Source organism: Echinops telfairi, unplaced genomic scaffold (assembly GCF_000313985.2).
Source record: "Echinops telfairi isolate 266 unplaced genomic scaffold, ASM31398v2 ScPeMD7_4225;HRSCAF=4972, whole genome shotgun sequence".
Lineage (NCBI taxonomy): Eukaryota > Metazoa > Chordata > Mammalia > Afrosoricida > Tenrecidae > Echinops > Echinops telfairi.
In genome coordinates, this window is record NW_022108124.1 from 24,403,659 (window position 1) to 24,426,449 (window position 22,791).

At 40.8% G+C, this 22,791-nt stretch overlaps 1 protein-coding gene and 1 pseudogene across 2 annotated transcripts in view; both read left to right on the plus strand.

Moving 5' to 3' along the window:
- Positions 1–22,791, plus strand: part of PLSCR1 (phospholipid scramblase 1) — a 30,371-nt gene that overhangs the window by 5,585 nt on the left and 1,995 nt on the right. For both annotated transcript variants that reach the window (XM_045295034.1, XM_045295035.1), the window contains exons 2-8: positions 2,301–2,329; positions 5,558–5,638; positions 9,680–9,882; positions 11,608–11,650; positions 18,400–18,620; positions 19,776–19,937; positions 21,915–22,076. In XM_045295034.1, the coding sequence (XP_045150969.1) occupies positions 2,314–2,329; positions 5,558–5,638; positions 9,680–9,882; positions 11,608–11,650; positions 18,400–18,620; positions 19,776–19,937; positions 21,915–22,076 (888 nt within the window). In that variant the 5' untranslated portion in view covers positions 2,301–2,313. The remainder of the gene's footprint in view (positions 1–2,300; positions 2,330–5,557; positions 5,639–9,679; positions 9,883–11,607; positions 11,651–18,399; positions 18,621–19,775; positions 19,938–21,914; positions 22,077–22,791) is intronic.
- On the plus strand, positions 15,692–18,389 carry LOC123522268 (annotated as a pseudogene).

Sequence of the window (22,791 nt, forward strand, 5' to 3'; positions counted from 1 at the left end):
TGTTACTTAGTTTAGATGTTAATGGCAGAAAAACACCATTTGTAATCCTTTTTGCTCACTAGTCTGTTGAGAACCAGAGTAGTTGATTTCTGACAGGTTAGTGCAAACTGTATCAAGCAGTTTTGAGTTACTCAACCACTGCTGAACTACTTCTTAACATGTTTTCTTAGATTATGAAATGTTATGTCTAAAGCGGGCAATAATAAGAAAGAGTTTTGAAACAGAGAAGGGAAATGGATTCTTCTTACAACTTTGCCTAGATGATGAAAATTTATGTGTAAAGCAGACAGTCATAAGAGAGTCTTGAAATAGAGAAGGAAATAGATTCTTCATAAAGACCAGGTTTTAGGAAGGACACGGGTTGACTTTTACTTACTAATTAAGGTGGCACCGGGGGAGATGTTAATAAAGGGACAGACGGCTGTAGTGGGCCTTGGAAAGGGCAAAACTTGTTCGTATTAGTTTGTGGGTCCAAGAAAAAACCAGCCAGGCAGTGGAGTTGGTGCCCTTAGTGACCATTGTGGCTAACAGGTGTGAATAAGAGTGGGGTTTTCAGTGGAGAGATGGGTAACTGAGCTGTGGTGGGAAAACTGATGGCATAGTATATCCTTAAGATTATTCCTCCTAGTGGACAATGTCTACAAAGCCCAGACAGAGATTCGGTTTTTCTTTTTGTTAGACTCTTTTATACTTTATATAAGGTAATATTCAGTAGTTTAAATGTATAAGAAAGAGTTTTGCAGTCTTCACCAGAATCAATTTTGGAGAATTGTTTTTTTCCATTCTTGTCTCCATTGTTATTAGCTCCCCACTTCTCCCCAAGCTCCCCTACTGTAACCCTAAGGATCTGTTCATCTAATTACTGTCTCTATAGATTTACCTATCCTGGATTTCATATAATGAAAATTATTCCCCCAAAACCTCACGAGTAACAACAAAATAAAACATATGAACACTTCAATCTCAAAGTAAAAGGAGAATAATAAAAACTAGAGCAAGTTAAAAATGAGTCAAAAGGGAAAACAAATGGTAAGATCTTAAATGTTAAGCTAACTATAGCTGCCTGACCCAAGCCGTGATATTTTCAAGCCCATGCGTGTGAGAGGTGGACATTGAAAAAGGAAGACCAAAGAAGAATCAATGTGTTTGAATTACAGTATTAAGAAAGAATATTGCAGTACCATGGACTGCCAAAGAACAAACAAATCTGTCTTGGTAGAATTACAGCCAAGGATGGTGAGACCATGTCTCGTGTACTTTGGACACGTTTTCAGAGGAGTCCAGTCCCTAGAGAAGGCCATCATGCTTGGTAAAGTGGCAGTGAGAAGGATGGTCTCCAACAAGATGGACAGACACAGTGGCAGCAACAATGGGACCAAATAGGACAATTGTGAAAATGGCACAGGACCTGGTGGTGTTTCGTTCTCTTGTAAATAAAGTAGCTATGGGTCAGGACCAACTCGATACTTGATGACACCTAACAGCAGCAACATAATGCAGTAATCCCTGTCTTAGTGCACTCTTTCTGAGTCAAGAACTATTCACTTATCTCGTCAAAGATGTGGAAGAGTTCTGCAAATGGATTTTGGGCTTCCAGAATCTAAATCAGTCATAGCCCTTTGCAAACTGGGTGTTAGAATTTTAAGTTCTCATACAATTTCCTCCTCTGGTCTTGGATTTTATTTTTCACAATCCCTAAATCATGTGGGCTAGTGTGCTTCTTCCATGTGGACTTAGCTGACACTGCACTTAGATGGCTGCCTCTTTCAACACAAAATTTTAAGACTCCAGATACTATTCTTTCTTATAGCCAGGCACGATCTGCTTTCTTTACCACACTTTGCTATAGCACCCATATCTTTAATTATCACTTCATGAAGGCAAATATTGAATAGGGCCGAATCATTCATAGGGGTTAATGATTAAGTGTGAGCTCAATATCTATCTATATAAATCCCTGGTCTACTTTACAGGCAGCTTTATCAGCTACTTGAGAAATAATATAAGTAACCTGCAGGGGACACTGGTTGCCAGTGAATTAGGCCTTTTGGTTTGATGCCCATAGAGATGTACAGCCTCAGAAAACCGGTGTAGAGTCACTTGACTGCATGGCAGTTTGTTTTGACCGCCCCCCAAGATCTCACTAAGAAATGCAACATGGCCAAGCTCAAAGGGTTTAAATAACCTGCTAGCTGCTAGATGAACCGAGTGTGGGACTGTACAACACTAAATGTTATATTCTGTATCATGTTTGAGCAATCAATTTGTAGACAATATTAACGCCAGATCTTCTTTTTCAGTACAATTTAAATCATGGACAACAAACAAAGTAAGTAATATAATAATGTTTATACATCTTTTGTTCACTTGTTTTTATGCTTTGCAATACAATGTCTACTTCACTGTTTTGACTAAGAAGATGTACATGAATATCTACTACCATTAAATTTTCCTTTTAGAAAAAGCTTAGAGATCTAGTTCTTTAATGCTTCCACCCCCCCCACCCCCCTCCCACCAACTATCATGATCCCAATTCTACTTTACAAATCCAGCTAGACCTGAGGATGTCCACTGGTACAGATAGGAACTGGAAACACAGGGAATCCAGGACAGATGATCCCCTCAGGACCAGTGGTGAGAGTGGCGATACCAGGAGGGTGGAGGGAAGGTAGGGTAGAAAGGGGAAACCAATCGCAAGGATATACATATAAACTCCTCCCTGGGGGACAGACAAGAGAGAAGTAGGTAAAGGGAGACATCGGCCAGTGTAAGACATGACAAAATAATAATAATTTATAAATTATCAAGGGTTCATGAGGGAGGGATGGAGGGTAGGGAGAGAGGGGAAAAAATGAGGAGCTGATACCAAGGGCTTAAGTAGAAAGAAAATGTTTTGAAAATGATGATGTACAGCAAATGTACAAATGTGCTTGACACAATGGATGTATGTGTGGATTGTGATAATAGTTGTACGGGCCCCCAAATAAAATGATTTAGAAAAGAAATAGCTTAGAGAAACCCACTAAGAAATGTTAGGCTTATTTGGGAATATATAATGTATACTCTGTAACATCAAGATTAGTTTTCTCTTTTCTGTATGTTATATACGTAAATATTTAAATTATATTTATTGGCAAATACAATATGTTGGTTGATAGTCAGAATTTACCTGTGAACTGAGGGCTTTTATGACATTGCTGTCAAAAAGAACATGACTAAAAGAACAATCCTTTACAATGGTCCTTAAAATTAATTAAAGGCCATGAAACCCTGTTTATAAACAGTCATATTAAAGAGCTATGAGCAAGTAATCCTCAAATGAAAACCCAGGGCTTGAAAGTCCCTTCAACTCATACTTACCTGATAGAACAAACTACGAGAACCTTTCCGGCAGCACATTCCCATATGCTCCTGTGGAGTGGCTAATGATTTCAAACCACTGACTTTCTGGTTAGCAGGCAGGCACCTAGCAACTGTGCTACCAGAACCAGGTACATCCTCAGATATCTCCTCTATAAGGTTTATACCACAAATATATGCATAAGCTTAAAAGAACTATCATATGTTTTCATTTTTTTCTTACAAAAAATATAACTAAAGTGGGTATTTAGCAGCATGTAAGAAAATACTTCTATTAAACAATAACTTATCTGATAGCCGGGCAGCAGCCACATTTTGCTATAGCACCCGTATCTGTGTGCTGGACCAAGATATATGAACTAAGTGTTCTTAAGTTGGCGCTAAGATTTAGTGTGAGCCCAAAAACCCATTCCTGGATCTATGCTTTTTAATTTTTTTAATATGCTGAAACGTGGGAGTTGATACATATGTTATATCATAGTTCACACACATCAAACAGAATTGTACAGTTGCTTCCATAATCATATTAGAGTGTATCTCAGAGTTGTTATGTCAGTGGGGGTCACCCTCTTGAAACTGTGTTCTATGCTTTTCCATTTTACGGTTGCTGAAACCCAGGATCGATGAACCTATAGGGACACAAGAAGAATAAGGGGCTTGAGGGGAGGAGGGGAGAAGAGGACTGTGGTGGGGGTGGGGTTAAAGGGAGCTGGTGTCACAGGGTCCATATAGAAAAAGATGGTTTGGAAACTGATTTTGGTAACAATTGTACAATTGTACTTGATGTGATTAAAATATGAATATGTATTAAATCCCAACTAATAAAAATATATAGTTCTGAAGAGAAAAACCTAACATGTAGAAGAAAATATCAAAAGCAAATTTTTTTTTAAGAGAAATCTTTAGTCTCTACTTTCTTTTGAGAGAACCAAACTATGTTTATCTCTCACTAAAATGTCAACCTCACTAGAGATATTAGGTGTTTTTCAGAACCAGTTGCCTCAACTTTTGCTCATGATGATTCATGATCTTCTCTTACTTCTATATTTCTTTAATTTTATTCCCAATACCAAATTAAAGCATTTAAAAACTATGTAAATTTAGATAGTTAAGCTGTTATCATCTGCTCCAAACTTTATGATACGTTAAGTCAATTTTAAAAATTTGTTTTCCCATAAACCTATTTTTTAAAGTTCATGAAAGAAAAAACATTCAGAAAATTCATGAGTGAAAGTTTGACCCCCTCTATTCTCTATTGATGTCAAGTGTCCATGTTTCAAAAACAAATTACTTTAAGTTTCTACGAGTGATCCGCGAAGGGGATGGGAGGCAGTGTTTGACGTGGAGGGCCGACTAGGCTACCAATTTGTGGAGGCAGATAAAAAACTTCACTCAGGTTGACTCAGTAGTAGATGCTCAATCAACCTTTGTCAGCTAGCTAGGCTAGCTAAATGATGATTGCGGAGATCCAGGAAATCGAACCATTTGTGTAGAAACAAAGATGGTTTAAACCATACCAATAAACACATAAATCAGCTGTAGGTTTTGAACACCGAAATAACTCTTACTGGTAATTCCATATGATTCAGCCTTATGAATTATTTTATAATATTTTAACAATATAAATATTTCGGTGTTTAAATCATTCTGATAACAGTGGCTATACCAAGCAACTAATCCACTGATTTCAAGTGGATTCCAATCCATAGTGATCCTATAGGACATAGCACAACTGCTTCTCAGTATTTCTGATGCAGTGAATATATGTGGGAGTAGACAACATCTTCCTTCCATGGAGAGGCCAATGGTTTGAATGGGTATCATTTTAGTATACTGAGATCTAACGAATTTCATTGATCTCTACCTCAAAGTCTGTATGTGGCGGCAAAACAATCTCCTTTCTGTGACTAGCACACTCAAAAGTGTAGAACTGAATGTTCATTCGAATTATTTGGAAAACTAGAAATCCACTCCCAATAACTCGGCTGTCTTATTTTACCTAAAAGAGAATTTGTTCAAAATAAGCGTATACTGCAAACTAACTCTGATAACAGGCATAACCTAAGTTAAAAATTCATGGAATGTGTTTCAGTACAGCCAAAGACCACGCAAATGTGAATTACCTGAGGACAATAGTCCTTTTCTTCCTAATCGTATTTTATGAAAGCAGCATGGATCGTCTCCTCTTGTCTTCCAGATGCACACATGACTGCTCCTCAGCCAGGACCACATTTACCAGCTGGGTACGCCCCTCAGTACCCACCAGCAGCATTCCAAGGTAAATAGTTTTGGGATTTTTTTAATTAAAGAAGAAAAAACAAATCGATCAATTATTGCTACTCTGTAAAGGATATGTGTGTCTCTGAGGGATTTCTTTTTGTAGTTCTTTTGGTTAAAATTCAGGTAAAGGATATGTGTGTCTCTGAGGGATTTCTTTTTGTCGGTTTTGTGGTTAAAATTCAGGTAAAGGATATGTGTGTCTCTGAGGGATTTCTTTTTGTAGTTCTTTTGGTTAAAATTCAGATAATGAAATTTTTGGGCAGCCTAGTTCTTGTTTGTTTCATTTAAATATCTATTATTGGGGAAATATATGTATATTTTTTTATAGAGGTTAGTGAAAGTGTAAAATAAAGCCAGTAAAAACAGTGGTGAGTGATCATTTGCAAATAAAATTTAATAGTGATTGTTTCCCCCCATCAGTAGATACAAAGTAAAAACCTTGATTGGTTCCCCATTTGTTTGGTGAAATTGTGTCCTTATAGCCGCATTTACGATAGCTCCCTGTGGGTGGTTTTGCACCACATCGTAGCTAGAGCTATATGGTCAGCAGAAGCAATGGGGAAGAAGGATCAAAGCTGAACGCTGTAATGGAAGTCATGGAACTGCAGCCACCCAGAGGAAAGTCCCGTGTTCATTTTCTACAAATAAGGAAGTCTTTACTTCTGTGGACATGCCGACGGCATGTCCTGCATTTCTAAGTCCTTTCACTTCACAGAAAGGGATTTTTTTTTTTTCACTTGAATCAATGCATATGGAGGTTTTTTTCTCCCTTCTTTAAACAAATGCAGTTGCCATGTGCAGGGTGCACCCAGATATACAAAGAGGTGGCCCACCCCCATTTTGAGTGACATCCTGGGGCTTTCATGTCAAAGAGAAGCCAGTTTGGGCAGAAGGATGCATCTTTGTTTTCAGCATGAACAAACTAATGTTTGTAAGCACGGATTTTTTTTTAATTGTAAAGACTAGAAAACTCGCAGTTGGGTTAGCATCTCATCTGTTTGCATTTAAAAGAATAAGCAGCAGAAAAGTGGCAAACATCAAATGGGGTTGTTCTCGGTCCTGACTGAACTTTAAGTTTCACTCAAGGAGCAGTTAAAAAGTCTAGTGCTGTGGTATCATCTCATAAAAACTAAATCGCCATCTCTGTTGTTAGAATGAAGGCCTTGGTGTAGCATATCAACTCCCTCTTGTAGCATGTCCAGAGGATGAAGACGGTGCCTTGCCATTCTTCCTGCTCGGAAGTATCCTGGCTGTATTTCTTCCAGAACAGATTTATTCCTCCCCCGGGCCGGGCATGGTGCAGAGTATATGCCGTATTCCTCACCGTAATCATAATTCAGATGAATCAATTCTTTGGTTTTCCTTGTTTATTGTCTAGTTCTCAGATGCATACGAGGTGATTGAAAATACCATGGCTTGGATCAGGCAAACCTTAGTCCTTAAATGGACATCTTGTCTTTTTAACACTCTAAAGATGTCACTCGTTACATATTTACCCATGCAATAAGTCATTTGATCTTTTGACTGCTGTGTCCACGGGTGTTTCTTGTGGATCCTTGTAAAATGAAAGCCTGGGCAATGTTAATCTTTTCTCGTACGATGGTACTTCCTACTGGTCCAAAAGCCACACCTGGCTCTCTGACATCAAGTTGATGCCCATAGAGCTGCCCCTGGGGGTTTCTGAGACTTAACTCTTCACAGAGCGTAGAAAGCCTCATCTGTCTCCTATGGAGCAGCTGTTGGTTTCAAACCACTGACCTTGCAGTTTGCAGCGCAGTATGCAACCACTGTGCCACCAGGGTGCCTCACTTATTAGTCCTGTTGTGAGGGTTTTTGTTTTCTTTGTATAAACCCTCCTGAAGGCTGTAATCTTTGATCTTCATCCGTAAGTCCTTTCAGCAAGTAAAATCATGTTATCTGAAGATTGTATCTTGTTAATAAGTCTTCCTCCATTCCTGATGCCACGCTCTTTTTCATATCTAGTGTGTTCGATTACTTGCTCAGCATGAGATAGAATAAATCTGGTGAAAAAACACAGCACTGACACCTTTCCTGAGTTTAAACCACATAGTATCTCCTTATTGTTTAAACAACCATCTAAAGGTCTATATACAACTCATCTGGTTTGGTCTATTCCTGAAATGGTCTCTAAACTCATGGGGGAAATATTCAAGTTTGGATTTTGGCTCTTTCGACTTCTTTTAATGATGTTTAGCTTCAACTTCAACATGAACCATTGGGCTCGGTCTGACTGATAGTGTCACTTTCCACAGATAGTCTGTTGGATTCCGTCCAGTGAGATCCACCTGTCCAATTCTCACTCACAGCGACCCTAAAGGACAGAGCAGAACTGGCTCCCGAGCATTTCCAAGGCTTTAAGTCTTTATTTCTTCTTCAGAGTAGATGGTGGATTTGAACTGCTGATTGTGTGTTTAGCAGATCCACGTGTAACCACTACAGCACCAGGGAGCCTGTTTTGAGCTCTGTGGCTTCTGTCATGGAGGCCGTCTTTTCCAGCTAGCACACCCTCTGAATTCTTTCCACCGTGTGTGTTCCAATATCCACCCATCATTTCCACCTGCTTCATCTTTGTCCTTAGGATTTGGTGCAGACATTGAATAATGATAACAATAATAAGCCATCTTCCTTGCTGGTTTAGGGACTTGCCCTATCATTAAGAGTGTTTTCTTCAAAATAGGCTGTAATGTACAACCCTAAATTCTTATAAGGGTGGTGTTTGGAGAATTATTAACCAATGTGTAATATTTAAGGATCCCTGGTTGCACAGTGGATTGAGTGTTGGGCTGCTAACCTCAAGGCTGGTAGTTCAAACCCACCAGTTGCTCTGCAGGATAAAGATGAAGCTCTTTTCTCCCATGAAGGTTTATAGTCTCAGGGAACCTAAGGAGAAGTTCTGTTCTGTTACATAAGCTTCCTATTAGTCGGAAGCAGCTCGCTGGCGCGGGCAGTTAGCTTCTATAATATTTGCTCATGGTACTTGGAGTATGATGCAATCCATCCATAGCTCATTAAAATTAGGGGATAAACAAATTAATTCATATTTAGAATTCAAATTTGTATCTGGGAGATCCTGTCAGGGTTTCCTAACTGTGGAATGACCACATTTACGCCAGACCCTTCTTTATTTTTAGGTGCCCAGTATGTGTAGTGTAGTGCTGACCTTTCCCATGGGATGTCGTAATTCGGATCATTTTTGACAGGTGCTTGGCTCACAGCCTATATGTGGGGCCTTTTACCCAATGCCATTTCTCTTATCAATGCGAGTTTTCTAGAACCTTCCAGTAGGGGGTTCTAAATCATTGTTCACTTTCTTTTAGTTTCTAAAGCATTAAAGCACATTTTCATTTGAACAGTATAAGGCAGTGTGTTCGGCTGGGTTGACTAGAAAAACAAATTCAGTGACACTCATATATGTGTAGGTAAGAGCTGTATATCAAGAAGTAATTGTGTATCAGCATAACCTCCCAGCCCAGTGTAACTCAGGTCCGTAAGTCCGATACTACTCCCTAAGTCCCTCTTCAGCCTCACGCAGCCGTAGGCAATGATGTAGAATGCAGGGAGATCACAGGCCGGTGGGCGCAAATTCTTGAGGATCTGATGGCAGTAAACACATCTCCAGGGCTCCGGCAGCCATCAGGATCAGCAAAGCGCAAGTCAAAGGGAGAAAGCAAGAGAGGAGGATCCCAGGACTGTCCTTATGAGAAGATCATGCCCACGAGGAGGCACCATCAAGCTATGGCCTGTTTTGACAGGCTGGACTGTCAAAGTGGACCCCTTCACTTTGATATATCTTCAAATTGACATGAAATTATTTGACTACCACAGACATGAGCTAAATCTATTCTTAGAGTGCTACTTTTAAAAATAGAAATAGATGTGAAACCACAGATCAAATCATCAAAAACTGTCTGACAGATTAAAAACATAAACATTAACTTCTGCATATAAATAGCTAGTGTAACCCTAGAAAAGTTTGTTACCTTTGTTTTACAAATGACTTTATTTATTGATATGTTAGGACCTCCTGGACATGCAGGCTACCCTGGCCCCCAGGCTGGCTACCCACCCCCACCAGCTGGCTTTTACGGTGCCACCAGCACTGGCTTTCCTGTCCACAATCAGCCGGTGTACAGTCAGCAAGGTGGCCCTGCTGGAATACCATGGATGCCAGCACCAGCAGCTCCACTGAACTGTCCACCTGGATTAGAATATTTGTGCCAGGTAATTTCAAGTACATACAATGTTCATTAAAAAATGATTGTACTTCCTGTTACAAATTAGCAAATGATTGCTTTACGAAAATGTAAAATACTAAGATAACATTTTTATTACAAGCACATAAACTCATCAAGGCCAATTTCACTTTTAAAGCAAAATACAAATGTCTTAGGAAACTTCCATGATCTTAGTATGATATAATCTTGACTGTAATAGCCAATGACCCCCAGCCCCACTGTTCTGCTCAGAAATGAAACAAAACTGCTGCCACAGAATCTGTCTCAGCTCCTGACAGCCGTCTACGGGGTTTCCTAGGTCATGAGTCTTTACGGGAGCTGACAGCCTTGCCTTTTCCTCAGAGAGGGTGCCGGTAGGGTTGACCCATGAAATCTGCTCACAGTTCAGTGCTGACTGACAGCGCCCCAGAGTTCCTCCTGAGCTCTGTGATTATGCTAAAGCTTGGGAAATCGTGCTTACTAAAGGTTTACTGTAGTAGCCAGTAATATGTTAAGCACACGTTTCTAAGCTTTGTTATAAACATATGCATGTATCAACTGAGTCCTGGTGGTGCTATGGTTTGGTGTTGGGCCGCTAACCTAGGGTCAGTCACTGGTTCATTACCCACCAGCTGCTCCTTGGGAGGAAAATGAGGCTGTCTGCTTTCTAAAAGCTTCAGAGTCTTAGAAAACCCACATAGTGTTGCTCTGAGTCATAATCTACTTAATGATGCTTACTTATTACTGTTTTAAAGAAAAGAAATTCAAGTACAGGGAAGTGACAATAACTTGTCCAGGTCAAACAGTGAAGGAAGGAAATGGAATGAGCTTCTATTGCAGAGACCTTGGTTTGGGACTCTGTGCTCTTTATTTCCTGGAATTTGAAAGAAGCATTCAATATAGCTTGAGCTTCAGAAAGTAGTAACAAAAGGCCTTTGCTTAAAATATAACTCATCTTTTTCTTAAAATGAATATAATTTTATTTTTATTATGCTGTTCTTACTCTTTAGAAGAACCAAATTTATAAATTCTCCCCATAAGAGGAAGAAAAATAATCCTGGATTTTGATGTTACAAGTCTGATAGTCTTTAGAAAATTAAGTCTTTTCTACCCATTCTATAAATAGACCCCTGTAACATAAAATCAGGGTTTTTTTGGTAAGTGAAATGCCTCCATTGCACTCTGCACATATTTAATTACCCACAGTGCAGTTGGAGAGCACATGTTCATATGACAGTACTTTCAGTAGTTCTTTGGTTATGCAGGAAATATTCTAAATTTGATTTTTTTTTTAAATCTGGGGAGGGTATCACTTACTACAAATGACATCAAGTACAGTTTAAAAGAATAATTTTTTAATTATAGAAAATAGCCCTTTAAATAGATTTAAAAGTGTCAATATTTCTTAAGTCCTTTATAGGAGGAACATTTTTTTTCTTTTTATTTTCTGACTTATATAGTGATTTTGGTATAACTTGTTTTTATTTTACGTAAGTGGGCCCACAATAGTAGTAGGTAAAAACATTCATTTCTTGAAAACTTTCAGTAGATTGTTTTCAATGAAAAATACTTTAACATGAGTTTCACACTATAAAATCACATAAACTATGCTTATATAATGATATTATAATTTGAATTAATTAGAAATACTTTAAAGGTAAGATATGAATATTGTATTTAATTTTTTTAAATTTCCTTTGACGTGTTTAGAGCTAATTTTTTTCAATAATAGATTGATCAGCTACTGATTCATCAGCAAGTTGAACTTCTGGAAGGTATGTATTCATTTTGTTGACCATATTTCTAAAAATATAAGAGATTATGATTAAAAGCCTGTCACCTTCAATAAAGCACTCTTTCCAATATGGGAAGAGTAAATCGCCTTATTTACAAATTTCTTTCTGTGCTATAATGAAATGATAAAGATTTCTGAAAACAGGTTGTTAAATAGCAAAAGATCATTATCACTGGGTATCTGTCCTTATAATAAAGATAACCAGATGCTCATATGCAAGTTCAACTTGAAGCCAAGGAAAAGTAAAACAAGTCCACAAGAGCCAAAATACAGTCCAAACTCCCTGTAATCCAATTAACTTTGATTCACAGTGATGCTGTGGGACGGTGTAGAACTGCCCCTGGAGGTTTCTGAGGCTGGAACTCGTTACAGGACTTGAAGGCCTCCTTATTCCTGTGAAGTTGCAAGTAGTTTCAGACGGCCAGCTCATGCCAATGTGCCGCCAGGGCTCCTCGCTTCAGTACAACGCACCTGAGTTTAGAGGCCACTCCAAGAAGAGAGTTGACATATTGAGCAGTAATGCCGGAAGAGCTGAGCGTTGTCTGATGACACCAAGAACATTATACATGAGGAAAATGTAAGGTCATGGGACAGACAGGGAAGAAGCAAAGCGTCAGCATGGATGGGAGAAGAGACTGAAACGTGCTGTGGTATCTACGGCTAAAGAAATGGGAGAACCGTGGGAGTGAAAAAGCTGAACAGAAAACTTCAAAGGGCAGTTCTACGACAAAAAGTACAGTATTGTAATGAAATTTGCAAAGACCTAGAGTTAGAAAACCAAAATGGAAGAAAACGAAGAAAAAACTCAAGCCTCTGTACAATACTGAAGGATTCTTTGGGCAAAATAATGAATACCGAAAGCATCAAAAGAAGATAGAAGGCGTACGCTCTCACTGTACCCACAAGAACTGGTCTACATTCAGCCACTTCAAGAGGTAGCATGTGTGTGCGAACTAGTGGTGTTGAGGGAAGAAAACCAAGCAGCACTGAAGACCCCGATGAAAAGAAAAGTAAGGGTCCAGGAGCTGATTGTCAGTGAAATGACTTAAACAAGCTGAGGAAGCACTAGAGCTGCCCACTTGTCTATGGCAAGAAATTTTAGACAGCCACCTGGCTAACAAACTGGAAGAGATCCATATTTGTGTCCGCTCCAAAGAAAGGTGACCCAACAGAATTTAGAAAATATGTAATAATGTCATTAATATCACTTACAAGTAAAATTTGCTGACTGTAATTTAAAAATTCCCCACTTGTCTGCTTTGTCAAACTGTGATAGCTTGTATGTTTCTGTGATGCTGGAAGCTATGTCACTGGTATTTCAAATGTCAGCAGGGTCAGCCAACGTGAACAGGTTTCCGCAGAGCTTCCAGACCAAGGAGAAAATGGAGGACTCAGATCCCAACATTGGAGGAAGGAGCCGATGAAAACTTTATAGCTTCCAAACATTGACAGATACTGAAGGCCTAATGAATGGAATCAGAACATTTGGAAGAGAGCTATTTGGCTAACTGACTAGAAGAGATCCATATTTGTACCCCTTCCAAAGAAAGGGGACCCAACAGAATGCTCAAACTGTAAAACAATACCACGGATATCACATGCAAGTAAAACTTGGCTGAAGATCCCCCAGCGATAGTTGAAGCTGTACATGGACATTGACTGCCAGAGGTTCAGGCTGGATTCAGAAGAGGATGTGAAACAAAGAATATCACTGTTGATGTCAGGTGGTTCTTGGCTGAAAGCAGAGAATCCCAGAAATGTTTATTTGTGTTGCATTGACTATGCCAAGGCATCCAACTGTGTTGCTCATAGCAAACTATGAATAACCTAGAGAAGAAAAGAATTTCAGAACACTTCATTGTGTTCACGTGAAGCTGGTACATAGATCAAGAGGCAGGCAGTTGTGTGAATGGAGGTAGGAAATGTGAAATGGTTTAAAATCAGGAAAGGTATGCGTCAGGGTTGTATCCTTTCACCATATTTATTTAATCTGTGTGCTGAGCAAATCATCAGAAAAGCTAGATTATATGAAGAAGAATGTGGCATCAGAATTGGAGGAAAGGCTTATTATTAACATAAGCCTTGCTGAAACTGAGGAGAGCTTGAAGCACTTGCTGAGGAAGATCAAGGATTGCAAGCCTTCAGTATGGATTACAACTCAATGTAAAAAAGACCAAAATCCTCACAACTGTACCAATAGGTAACATCATGATAAATGGAGAAAAGATTGAAGTTGTCAAGGGTTTTTATATTGCATGGATCCACAAGCAATGCTCATGGAAGCAGCAGTCAGACATCAAAAGTGAAATTGTATTAGGTCAATCTGCTGCACAAGACTTCTTTAGATTGTTGAAAAACAAGGATGTTACTTTGAGGACTAAGGTGCACCTGACCCAAACCATGGCATTTTCAATTGTCTTGTATGCATGTGAAAGTTGGTCGTTGAATAAGAAGAATCCATGCATTTGAAGTATGGTGCCGGAAAAGAATATAAAAGTACTATGGACTGCTGGAAAGGCAAATATGTATTAGATGTATGGCCAGAGTACTTAAAGGTTTAGATGGTGGGTTAGTCAGGGTCAACCAGAAGGGAAAAAAATCCAGAGACACTCGTGTGTAAGAGAGAGTTTTATATCCAAGAGTAATTGCATATTAAGAAAACAGCTCAGCCCAGTCCAGATCAAGTTCATAAGTCCAATACAGTATTAGCCCATTAAGTCTGATATTAGCCCGTATGTCCGATACTAGTCCATAAATTCTACAAACTCACGCAGCACATGCAATAATGCAGAAAGTAGTAAGATCACAGGCCAGTGAGTGAGAAGTCTTTTGGAAGCATCTCCATGCTAGTGTGGCTTTCCATGTGGCTCCTCCAGCTCCAGGCCTCAGACTGCCATCAGCATAGGTTCGTGTGGCTTGTCAACAGGAAGGTGAAGCAGAGAGAGAATTTGTCCTGCCTCCAGGGAGAAAGAAGTAGTTCCCAAAATCCTCATGAGAAGGCCATGCCCAAAAGGAGGACTCAATCAGGCTATGACCTGATTGACAGGCTACACTCCACCCCTTCATTCTTTTATTAAGTTGGCATAAAATTGTGTAACTACCACAGATGGCAAGACTTCATCTTACATACTTTGGACATGTGGTCAGAAGAAAGCAATTCCTGGAGAAGGATATGGCTAGTAAAGTAGGGGTGGTTAAAAAGAGGAAGGCCTTCACAGATGAGTGACACTGTGGCTTCAACAGTGGACTCAGCACAGGACCATTCAGTGTTTCACTCTTGTACATAGGCACCTTACAACAATAACTCATTAGTGGTTATAGGAGCACATCAACAGGGAGCTGCTAGTGATTCTGGCCAGAGACAGAGTAGGAATTTGACTGGTCACAGAAAATACCAGACAGGTGTTTATTTGTGTTTTATTGACTGCTAAGACATTCAACTGTTTGAATCATAAGAAAACTATGGATGACAGTGAAAAGAATGGGAATTTCTGAAGAATTCATTGTGCTCATTTGGACAGTACCTGGAGATAGAACACAAGACAGTTGGTCAAACAACAAGAGAATGCTGTGTAATTAAAAATTATTAAAAGTGTGCACGAGGTTGTATTCTTTCACCATAATTATCCAATCTGTATGCTGAGCAAATAATCTGAGAACCTAGACTCTTGATAAAGAATGTGGCAACCGGACTGGAGGAAGATTTATCAACTATTTTTGAAATGCAGGTGATACAACCTTGCTTGCTGAAAGCAAGAAGGACTTGAAGCATTTGCAGGTGAAAATCAAATGAAAGGCTATATTGATTGAAATTCAATGTAAAGAAACCAAAAATCATAATTGGATCAGTAGACAAGATCATGATAAATGGAGAAAAAGATTGAAGTCAATAAGTATCATTTTGCTTGGATCCACAATCAATGTTCATTGAAGTAGCAGTCAAAAATCAAGTAATGTATTGCACTGGGTAAATGTGCTACACAAGACCTATTCAAAGTATTGAAGATCAAGGATGTCATTTTGAAGACTGAGGTGTGCTTGATCTAATCCATGTTATTTCCAATCACCTCATGTGGAAGTTGCACATTGAATAAGCAGGTCTACAGAAGAATAGAGATATTGAATGTACTGCAAGAACACCACAGTCTGTCTTGGAAGAAGTACAGTCAGAATACTCTCTTCAAGGTAGGGTGGCAAGACTCCTTCTCTCATGCTTTGGATATGCCTTTGGGAGAGTCCAATCCCTGGGAGAAAAAAAAAAGACATATTGCTTTGCCAAAAAAAAAAAAAAAAGGAAGTTGCTTAATGCGATGAATGGACTGACACAATGGCTGCAACAGGGGCTCAAGCAATAACAGTCCTGTGGGAATAGCACATTCATTCATGTGTAGAGTCACTATCACAACAACAGTGTCTTACACTGCCTTCTCTATGGGAGCACACAGATGAAGCATATATGGAAAATAGAGCTTTATTTCAAGAAAATGCCTTCACAGTTTTGGCAAGTTCCAAATCCCGAAGTCAGCGCAGACTGGAGGTGTCTCTGAAGTCTTGTGGTAGCAAGGGCTGAGGAAGCAAAAGTCTGCAGGTCACGTGACAGGCTGCTTATCTGTTCATGTGCCAAAACTGCGTTCGTATCCAAGAACTGGATGTGAGGATACTGAAGCAAATGGAGCATGGAATGCAAGATCAAGAGAGAACATTTTTCCTGAATGGGTCATACCTCTGAGGAAACTCCCCTCAAGGCAGATTGTGTAACATCTGCAAAGCCACTGGGCATTTATGGTTTTTCCGCAACAGGAACAAATCTGTGAAGGGAGCTCGACATTCTTGAAAACTGCTGTGATTGGGACCTGACCATGGGATTTGAATTAAGACACACAGCTGCAGTGGGGCTAATTGGACCCCTCAGTGGTAGTGGCCAAGTGCCCCAAAGGCATGTTGGGTGTGGCTATTGTAGTGCACAGCAGAGACTTAATCGTGAGCATAATAGTCAGGCCCCTGTGGATTTATAGTGCTGGCTGTGGAGACGTGGCATTCCTGGGAGTGTGACAGATGGGACACCTATTAACTACTTCCTTAATCTATCCATATGGAAGAATTCTAAGTCAACAAATGTCAATTTAAACTAAATTTCCAGAATAGAGAATCCAGTCGTCAGTCAGTTCCCATACCTGAGCCAGTTTACAGGCCCGCAACCCATTTAATGAAAGGCCCCTTGAGGAAGGATCTCACCACACTACTAAAAATTGGCACTGTTGGTCTTTCTCTCAGCCTGCCCCAAAGATATTCTTTAAAACATGGCTGTTCATGTGGAGAAAAGGAAATAATCTGATGTTTCAGTTATTCTTGGTCACTGATACTCAGTGGGCACTAATTCCAGGAGACCCAAAATGATTTAAAGGCACTCACCAGTCAGGACCGTGGGGTGGGCCCTTAGGGAGGGGTTGCAGGCAGATGGAGGTCAAGTTATTAATAGTCATAGTTTAGTTCCTTCTCGGCAGTGGGTCTAGTGGGACCACAAACCCCACTGGGTAGTTCTGTACCCAGTGCCAGAGTGCAAAATTGGAATAGGCATACTCACTAACTAGCAGAACCCTCACATTGGATCGCTGACATACGGAATAAAGTATGTTGTGGCAAGAAAAACCAAGTGGAAGCCATTACAACCGGTTTTATCTAGGAAAGTAGGAAAGCAAGAGCAATAGCATGTATCTGCCGGGACTGCAGAGCTTGGTGCCATCATAAAGGACTTGGAAGACTCCAGGGGGCGTGAGTCCCACCTCGTCTCCTATTTGCCTTGTGCAAAAATGATGAATATTACAGAGTGGCAGTAGGTCATTGTAAACTTAACCAGTTGGTGGCTCCATTTGCAGCTGCTGTCCCAGATGTTTCATTGCCTGAGCTGGTTTTGTGTCTCCAGTGAACGCAACCTAGTCACCACGCCCACCCGCAGCACTGCATCAGTCCTCAGCAGCAAAGTGTCCCCATCTGACATGACTTCATGGAATTAAGTTGGGGGTTTTGGCCTCGCTTGGAAGCTTGTAATTTCCCTAGTTTAATACCAGTTCTTTTCTTTTGCCTTGTTTCTTTCTGTGGACATTACCTTTCCTCTCTACTTGTGCTCTGCTCACTATCATCGAAAAGTTGTGCATTGGCAGAGAGCCCTAGCTCCTGGGCCTGCCACATTGGTTCTCTCCTTCCACACCAGTGGCCATAGCCGAAAACATGCTGCGCCTGATCCTCGGTCAGGCCAAGAAGCACCGTGTGTGATACCGCTCTCTGTGCTCCGTGGAGCTGGAGGTACCGGAGCAGCACCCCGTGCCACGCATCTGGCGTTATTTAATCCAGATGTCAGTTGGATCAGAAAGAACTACCCAGAACCATGGAATAAACCAGGTCCCCATGAACAGTATAAGTTCTTCGCAATGAATATGGGTTGCAGCAAACTGAAGAGAGAAGGCCCTGACTTCTGAATGAAGCGTTTTTCCATAAAGCTGCTCAGATTGAAGGTCTTCCAGTAGTGATCTGCACAATTTCCCACTGAATAAGGGTTTCCTTCTTCCCTACATGCACAAGATCATGTTGCTGTGTCATGTTGGGGTTTACACTAAATAATAAATATCTGAAACCTGAAAGTTAAAAATTGTACATCTTGGTATTATAGTATCTTAGGACAGTTCCGTATTTTTTAAATAATACTGATTATAGTTTTTTTTTTTTTTTTAGTCCTAACAGGTTTTGAAACCAATAACAAATATGAAATTAAGAACAGCCTTGGTCAGAGGGTTTACTTTGCAGTAGAGGATACTGATTGCTGTACCCGAAATTGCTGTGGACCTGGTAGACCTTTTACCATGAAAATTCTTGATAACATGGGCCGAGAAGTCATGATGCTGGAGAGACCACTAAGATGTAGCTCCTGTTGTTGCCCTTGCTGTCTTCAGGAGGTTGGTGAGGGTTATCACACAGCCTGTTAAGCAGATCTCTGAGTCTATACCCTTTTTGAACTTTTATAATCAAGTGAAATTTAAAGAGAAAATGATCCATGAGCCCTTGGTTTAGACTTTAGAATGAATTTTAGGGGAAAGAAAGCAGGTGAATGTAAACAGTAAGCTATTTCCCTTGACCCCCACGCTGTGTTTATTACAGGGTTGAACTTCCATTCAGGGATCAGTCTTCTGGATACCCAGGGAAAGCTAAGAGAGCAGAGGGTCTTAGTCAGTCTCCTCACCAGAAAGACCCGTTAGAGGCCTGGTCAAATCCAAGGGGTGCAATCACTGATTGAGTATAGCAAGTTCGTCCTGTCATTTTGTTTCCCTGGCCAACCTACTAAAGAATGACCCTGGAAAGACCCTTCTGAAAACTGTCAACTCCTGTGTTTTTCATTTCCCCATTAAAAAAAAAGAAGAAGAAAGAAATGTATATATGTGAACCCTCTTTTGTAATAGTAAAACTCCTAGGTGGGATACCTTCACCTTCTTAAGGATTAGCTACCTTTCTGGTACATCCTGTTTGACAGCCCATGCATCGAAACGTAGAAGAGAAGCCAGTGAGTGCACTGTGAGGAAAGTTGAGCCTTTGCCTCTCCCACCTGATGGACTTCAGACCAGCCCCACTTGGTCACACGATGAGAACATGCAACCAGAATACAAATACATGGATTACTTGATGTCTATGACTGCTCATTTGGGGGCATAGCTGAAGTCATTCATCATAGATCCCTTTGTTTTTCCATTCCTTTTAGGTTAGGTAGAGTAATGACACTATAGGAATATCCGGGGAAACACTCAGGATTTTGATGGGGACACGTTTTCTACGTACATGACCCCCTACCATGTAAAGAGCACATTAACACACATTCTTCAATTGGCTCATTGAAAGGGCCCTATGCAATCTTTCCATACAGATGGGGAAACTGAGGTACTTCCAAGGTCATGCAGACCCAGTAAAATCATGTTTTTCAGTATATGCATTAATGTGCATGTGGTTCTTAGAATAGTATCTTTGGCTTAAGAAAATATTCAGTAAATAGGAGTTACTACTAGATTTGTTAGTATGACTGTTGTGGATGACTATTCCAAGGGCTTTCCCCGCTTTTGCAGATAGAAATCCAAGCACCTCCCGGCGTTCCGGTAGGTTATGTTATTCAGACCTGGCACCCCTGCCTGCCAAAATTCACCATTCAAAATGAGAAGCGAGAAGAGGTACTGAAAATCGCTGGCCCATGTGTCGTATGCAGCTGCTGTGGAGATGTTGACTTTGAGGTAGCAGATGTGATCATGTCATGTTATCTGTTAATGTGATAAAATGTGCTTTCCAGTTGTAAAAAGTGTATCATTCCATAGGATGTGACAGAGACAGGAGGTAATATCCATGTACTCAGACTTCAAAAGGAGATAATATGCTTTTTTACTTAACTTTGGTCAGAGGCTGTTATTGCCTTAATAAATGCCACTGGAGATTTTGTTAAATGGGGAAAAAAAGAGAGAGAGAGAAACTGGACATGCAGTCAAATAAGCATAAGCAAAACAACTAACCGTTGGGTGGTTCAAACACCCCAGCTGCTCCCTGGGAGGAGATGTGCCAGTTAGCTTCCCAAAAAAGTATACTCTTGGAAATGTTGTGGGGGACCGACTGCTCATCAGTGGGTTTGTTGAATTTGAATTCTTCTGTGGAGTCACTGAATGGGTTCTTATCCCAGATCACCAACTTGTAATCAGCCGCTGCCCTACAGGCCTTTGCCCTACAGGCTTCCTGAAATGCTTTGATGGCAGTTGTTAGCAGCTAAGACACCACCATATGCAAGAGGGATTGAATTAGTCTGGTTTGCACAATAACTGTTCCTAAGAAACCACCAGGCAGACTCTGTGGCTTGAGCCAAAAGCATACTCATGGTTACAGATTATTGGTTCATCAGCTCAGCTCGGTGGCTTTGATGTAGCCACAGGGTGGGTTCAAGTCTGCTTCTGGGCCTCTCACCGCGAAGCAGCCTCGATCATGGTTTTCTGATGGTTATCAAACGAGGTGGCCGGCCACATTTAAGATCTCGGTTCTTGTCACACCTTAATAGCAAGTCACAGAGCCAAGTAGATTATCAAGAGTCAAGGGGATATTTGACGATCAGTAACCCATGCTAGAATACAGTTTCACATCTACTGATTTCTGCCGCCCCTCTGCCTGCACCCAAATACAAGGAGTTGGCTGCTTCTGGTTTCCCTCTGTTTCTGTAGCTTATCCCAACAGAAAGCAGGGTGTCACTTCCATCCGGCGCTTTGTGCACATTCAGAAGGGACACCTTTCCCCTGGGTTGACACAGCACCACTTGTACGTAGCTTGGTGAGTGTTTCTGCAAGCTTCCACCTTTGCCCCCATGACTGGGTACATTAGTCCTGCGCACCGTCAGTTATCATGACCCTGGCCTTTCCTGGGCAAAACTAGAAACCAAAGTTTTCTTTGAGCTCTTTAATATTCCATTTCCTTTCTTTTTATTTTAGGGTTGTCACCTTCCCTCTAAACTGCCAGCCACCTTGTGGAGGCTCTCCCTCCCCACCCTCCGCTGAGTGAAATATTTCACTCTTCCCTTACTGAATGAAAAAGACAATTGTTATCCAGTGACCTCTGACTCAGTGTCTTGCCCGATCCTGTTTAAACACTGTGTGCTTCCTTCAAGTCACACGGAGTCACACACTGTCTCGAAAGTTCACCAAAGACGCATTTTATATTTCCATCCTTTTCTACTATCGGTCTGAATGATTTACCACTGCCTTAATATAAATAATATATTAAGTACTTTAGAAAAATTACTTGCACATAAATTCCCCATAGCAATCAAGGCGTTTTCACATATAGCTATAAATATCACAGAAACCTATGTATATCTCAGAGGAGCCCAGCTGGTGTAGTGGTTATACATGCTGGGCTGGAACCCACAAGGTCCAAAGTTCGAAACCACCAACTTCTCCGCAGAAGAAAGGCGGGATTTTCTATCCCCATCAACAGTTCCTGTCTCACAGGAACTCACACTGGCAGTTGTGTCCTGTCTCAGAGGGCCGCTGTGAGTCTGCACTGGCTCAGTGGCAGTGAAAACTGAATGCATATATCATGTGAGGAAGAATGCGTGCCAGTTCCATGTGGCACGAACTATTGGTATGGTGTTTGTTTCACTTGCCTACCAGCTTGGAACTAGCTTGTGAGTTGTTTTCTAGAATTATTAAGGCTGTGTTTCATGTCACCTAACTTAGATTAAATCCCTTGATGAAGAGAGTGTGGTCGGCAAACTGTCCAAACACTGGACCGGGTTTGTGAAAGAGGCGTTTACAGATGCAGACAACTTTGGGATCCAGTTCCCGTTGGACCTGGATGTGAAAATGAAAGCTGTGATGTTGGGCGCATGTTTCCTCATTGTAAGTCCATTCTTCCTCATCTTGGTAGCAGCTGTTTTTTTAGTAGGCTAAAAGGATTCTGAAAATTGTAGATTTTTTTAAGTGACCTTCTCAAAGAGATCCCCTTTAATTTTTACTTCAAAATTCTATTTGATGTTGATACCCTAGATGTACAAGTAACTAGCTTCTATCTGCAGAGTCTGCAATGCTCCTCTTGGCCAGAAAAGGACCTGGTGTATAAGATATTGGAGAGCCGGGCTCTTATCTTACCTTGCATATGGGTTTCGAGAGGTACGATCTGCCGGAGAAAACAAATACAAAAGGGATAGCCAAAGCTAGGGTGCGGGGGTCCCTGAAGTAATGACACTCCAGGGCTCTGGATTTTATTAGGGCCTTAAACACACTCCCTGCACACAGCCTGCAACACGTGTCAGGTTTACACACAATGAGACAGTTCATAATTTGAAGGCTTACAAAGAAGCGTAAACACATCAGCCAAGTGATTGATAGAGCGAGGGGAGCATGTAGTAGTTGATCAGTTTGCAGACTGCTGCCTTCCGCAGCTCTCGTCAGGGAACAGGAGGCAAGTGTCTTTATCTCAGGTGGAGAGACAGCCCAGCCATTGCTTCTCCGGCTCCCATGCCTGAGCCCTCAGCTGTCTCCCACTGCCCCTGAGCCGTGGAAAGTGATGGTCCTGTCCCATTTGCCTAAGGAGTAAACAGCTGTTTCCCCACAC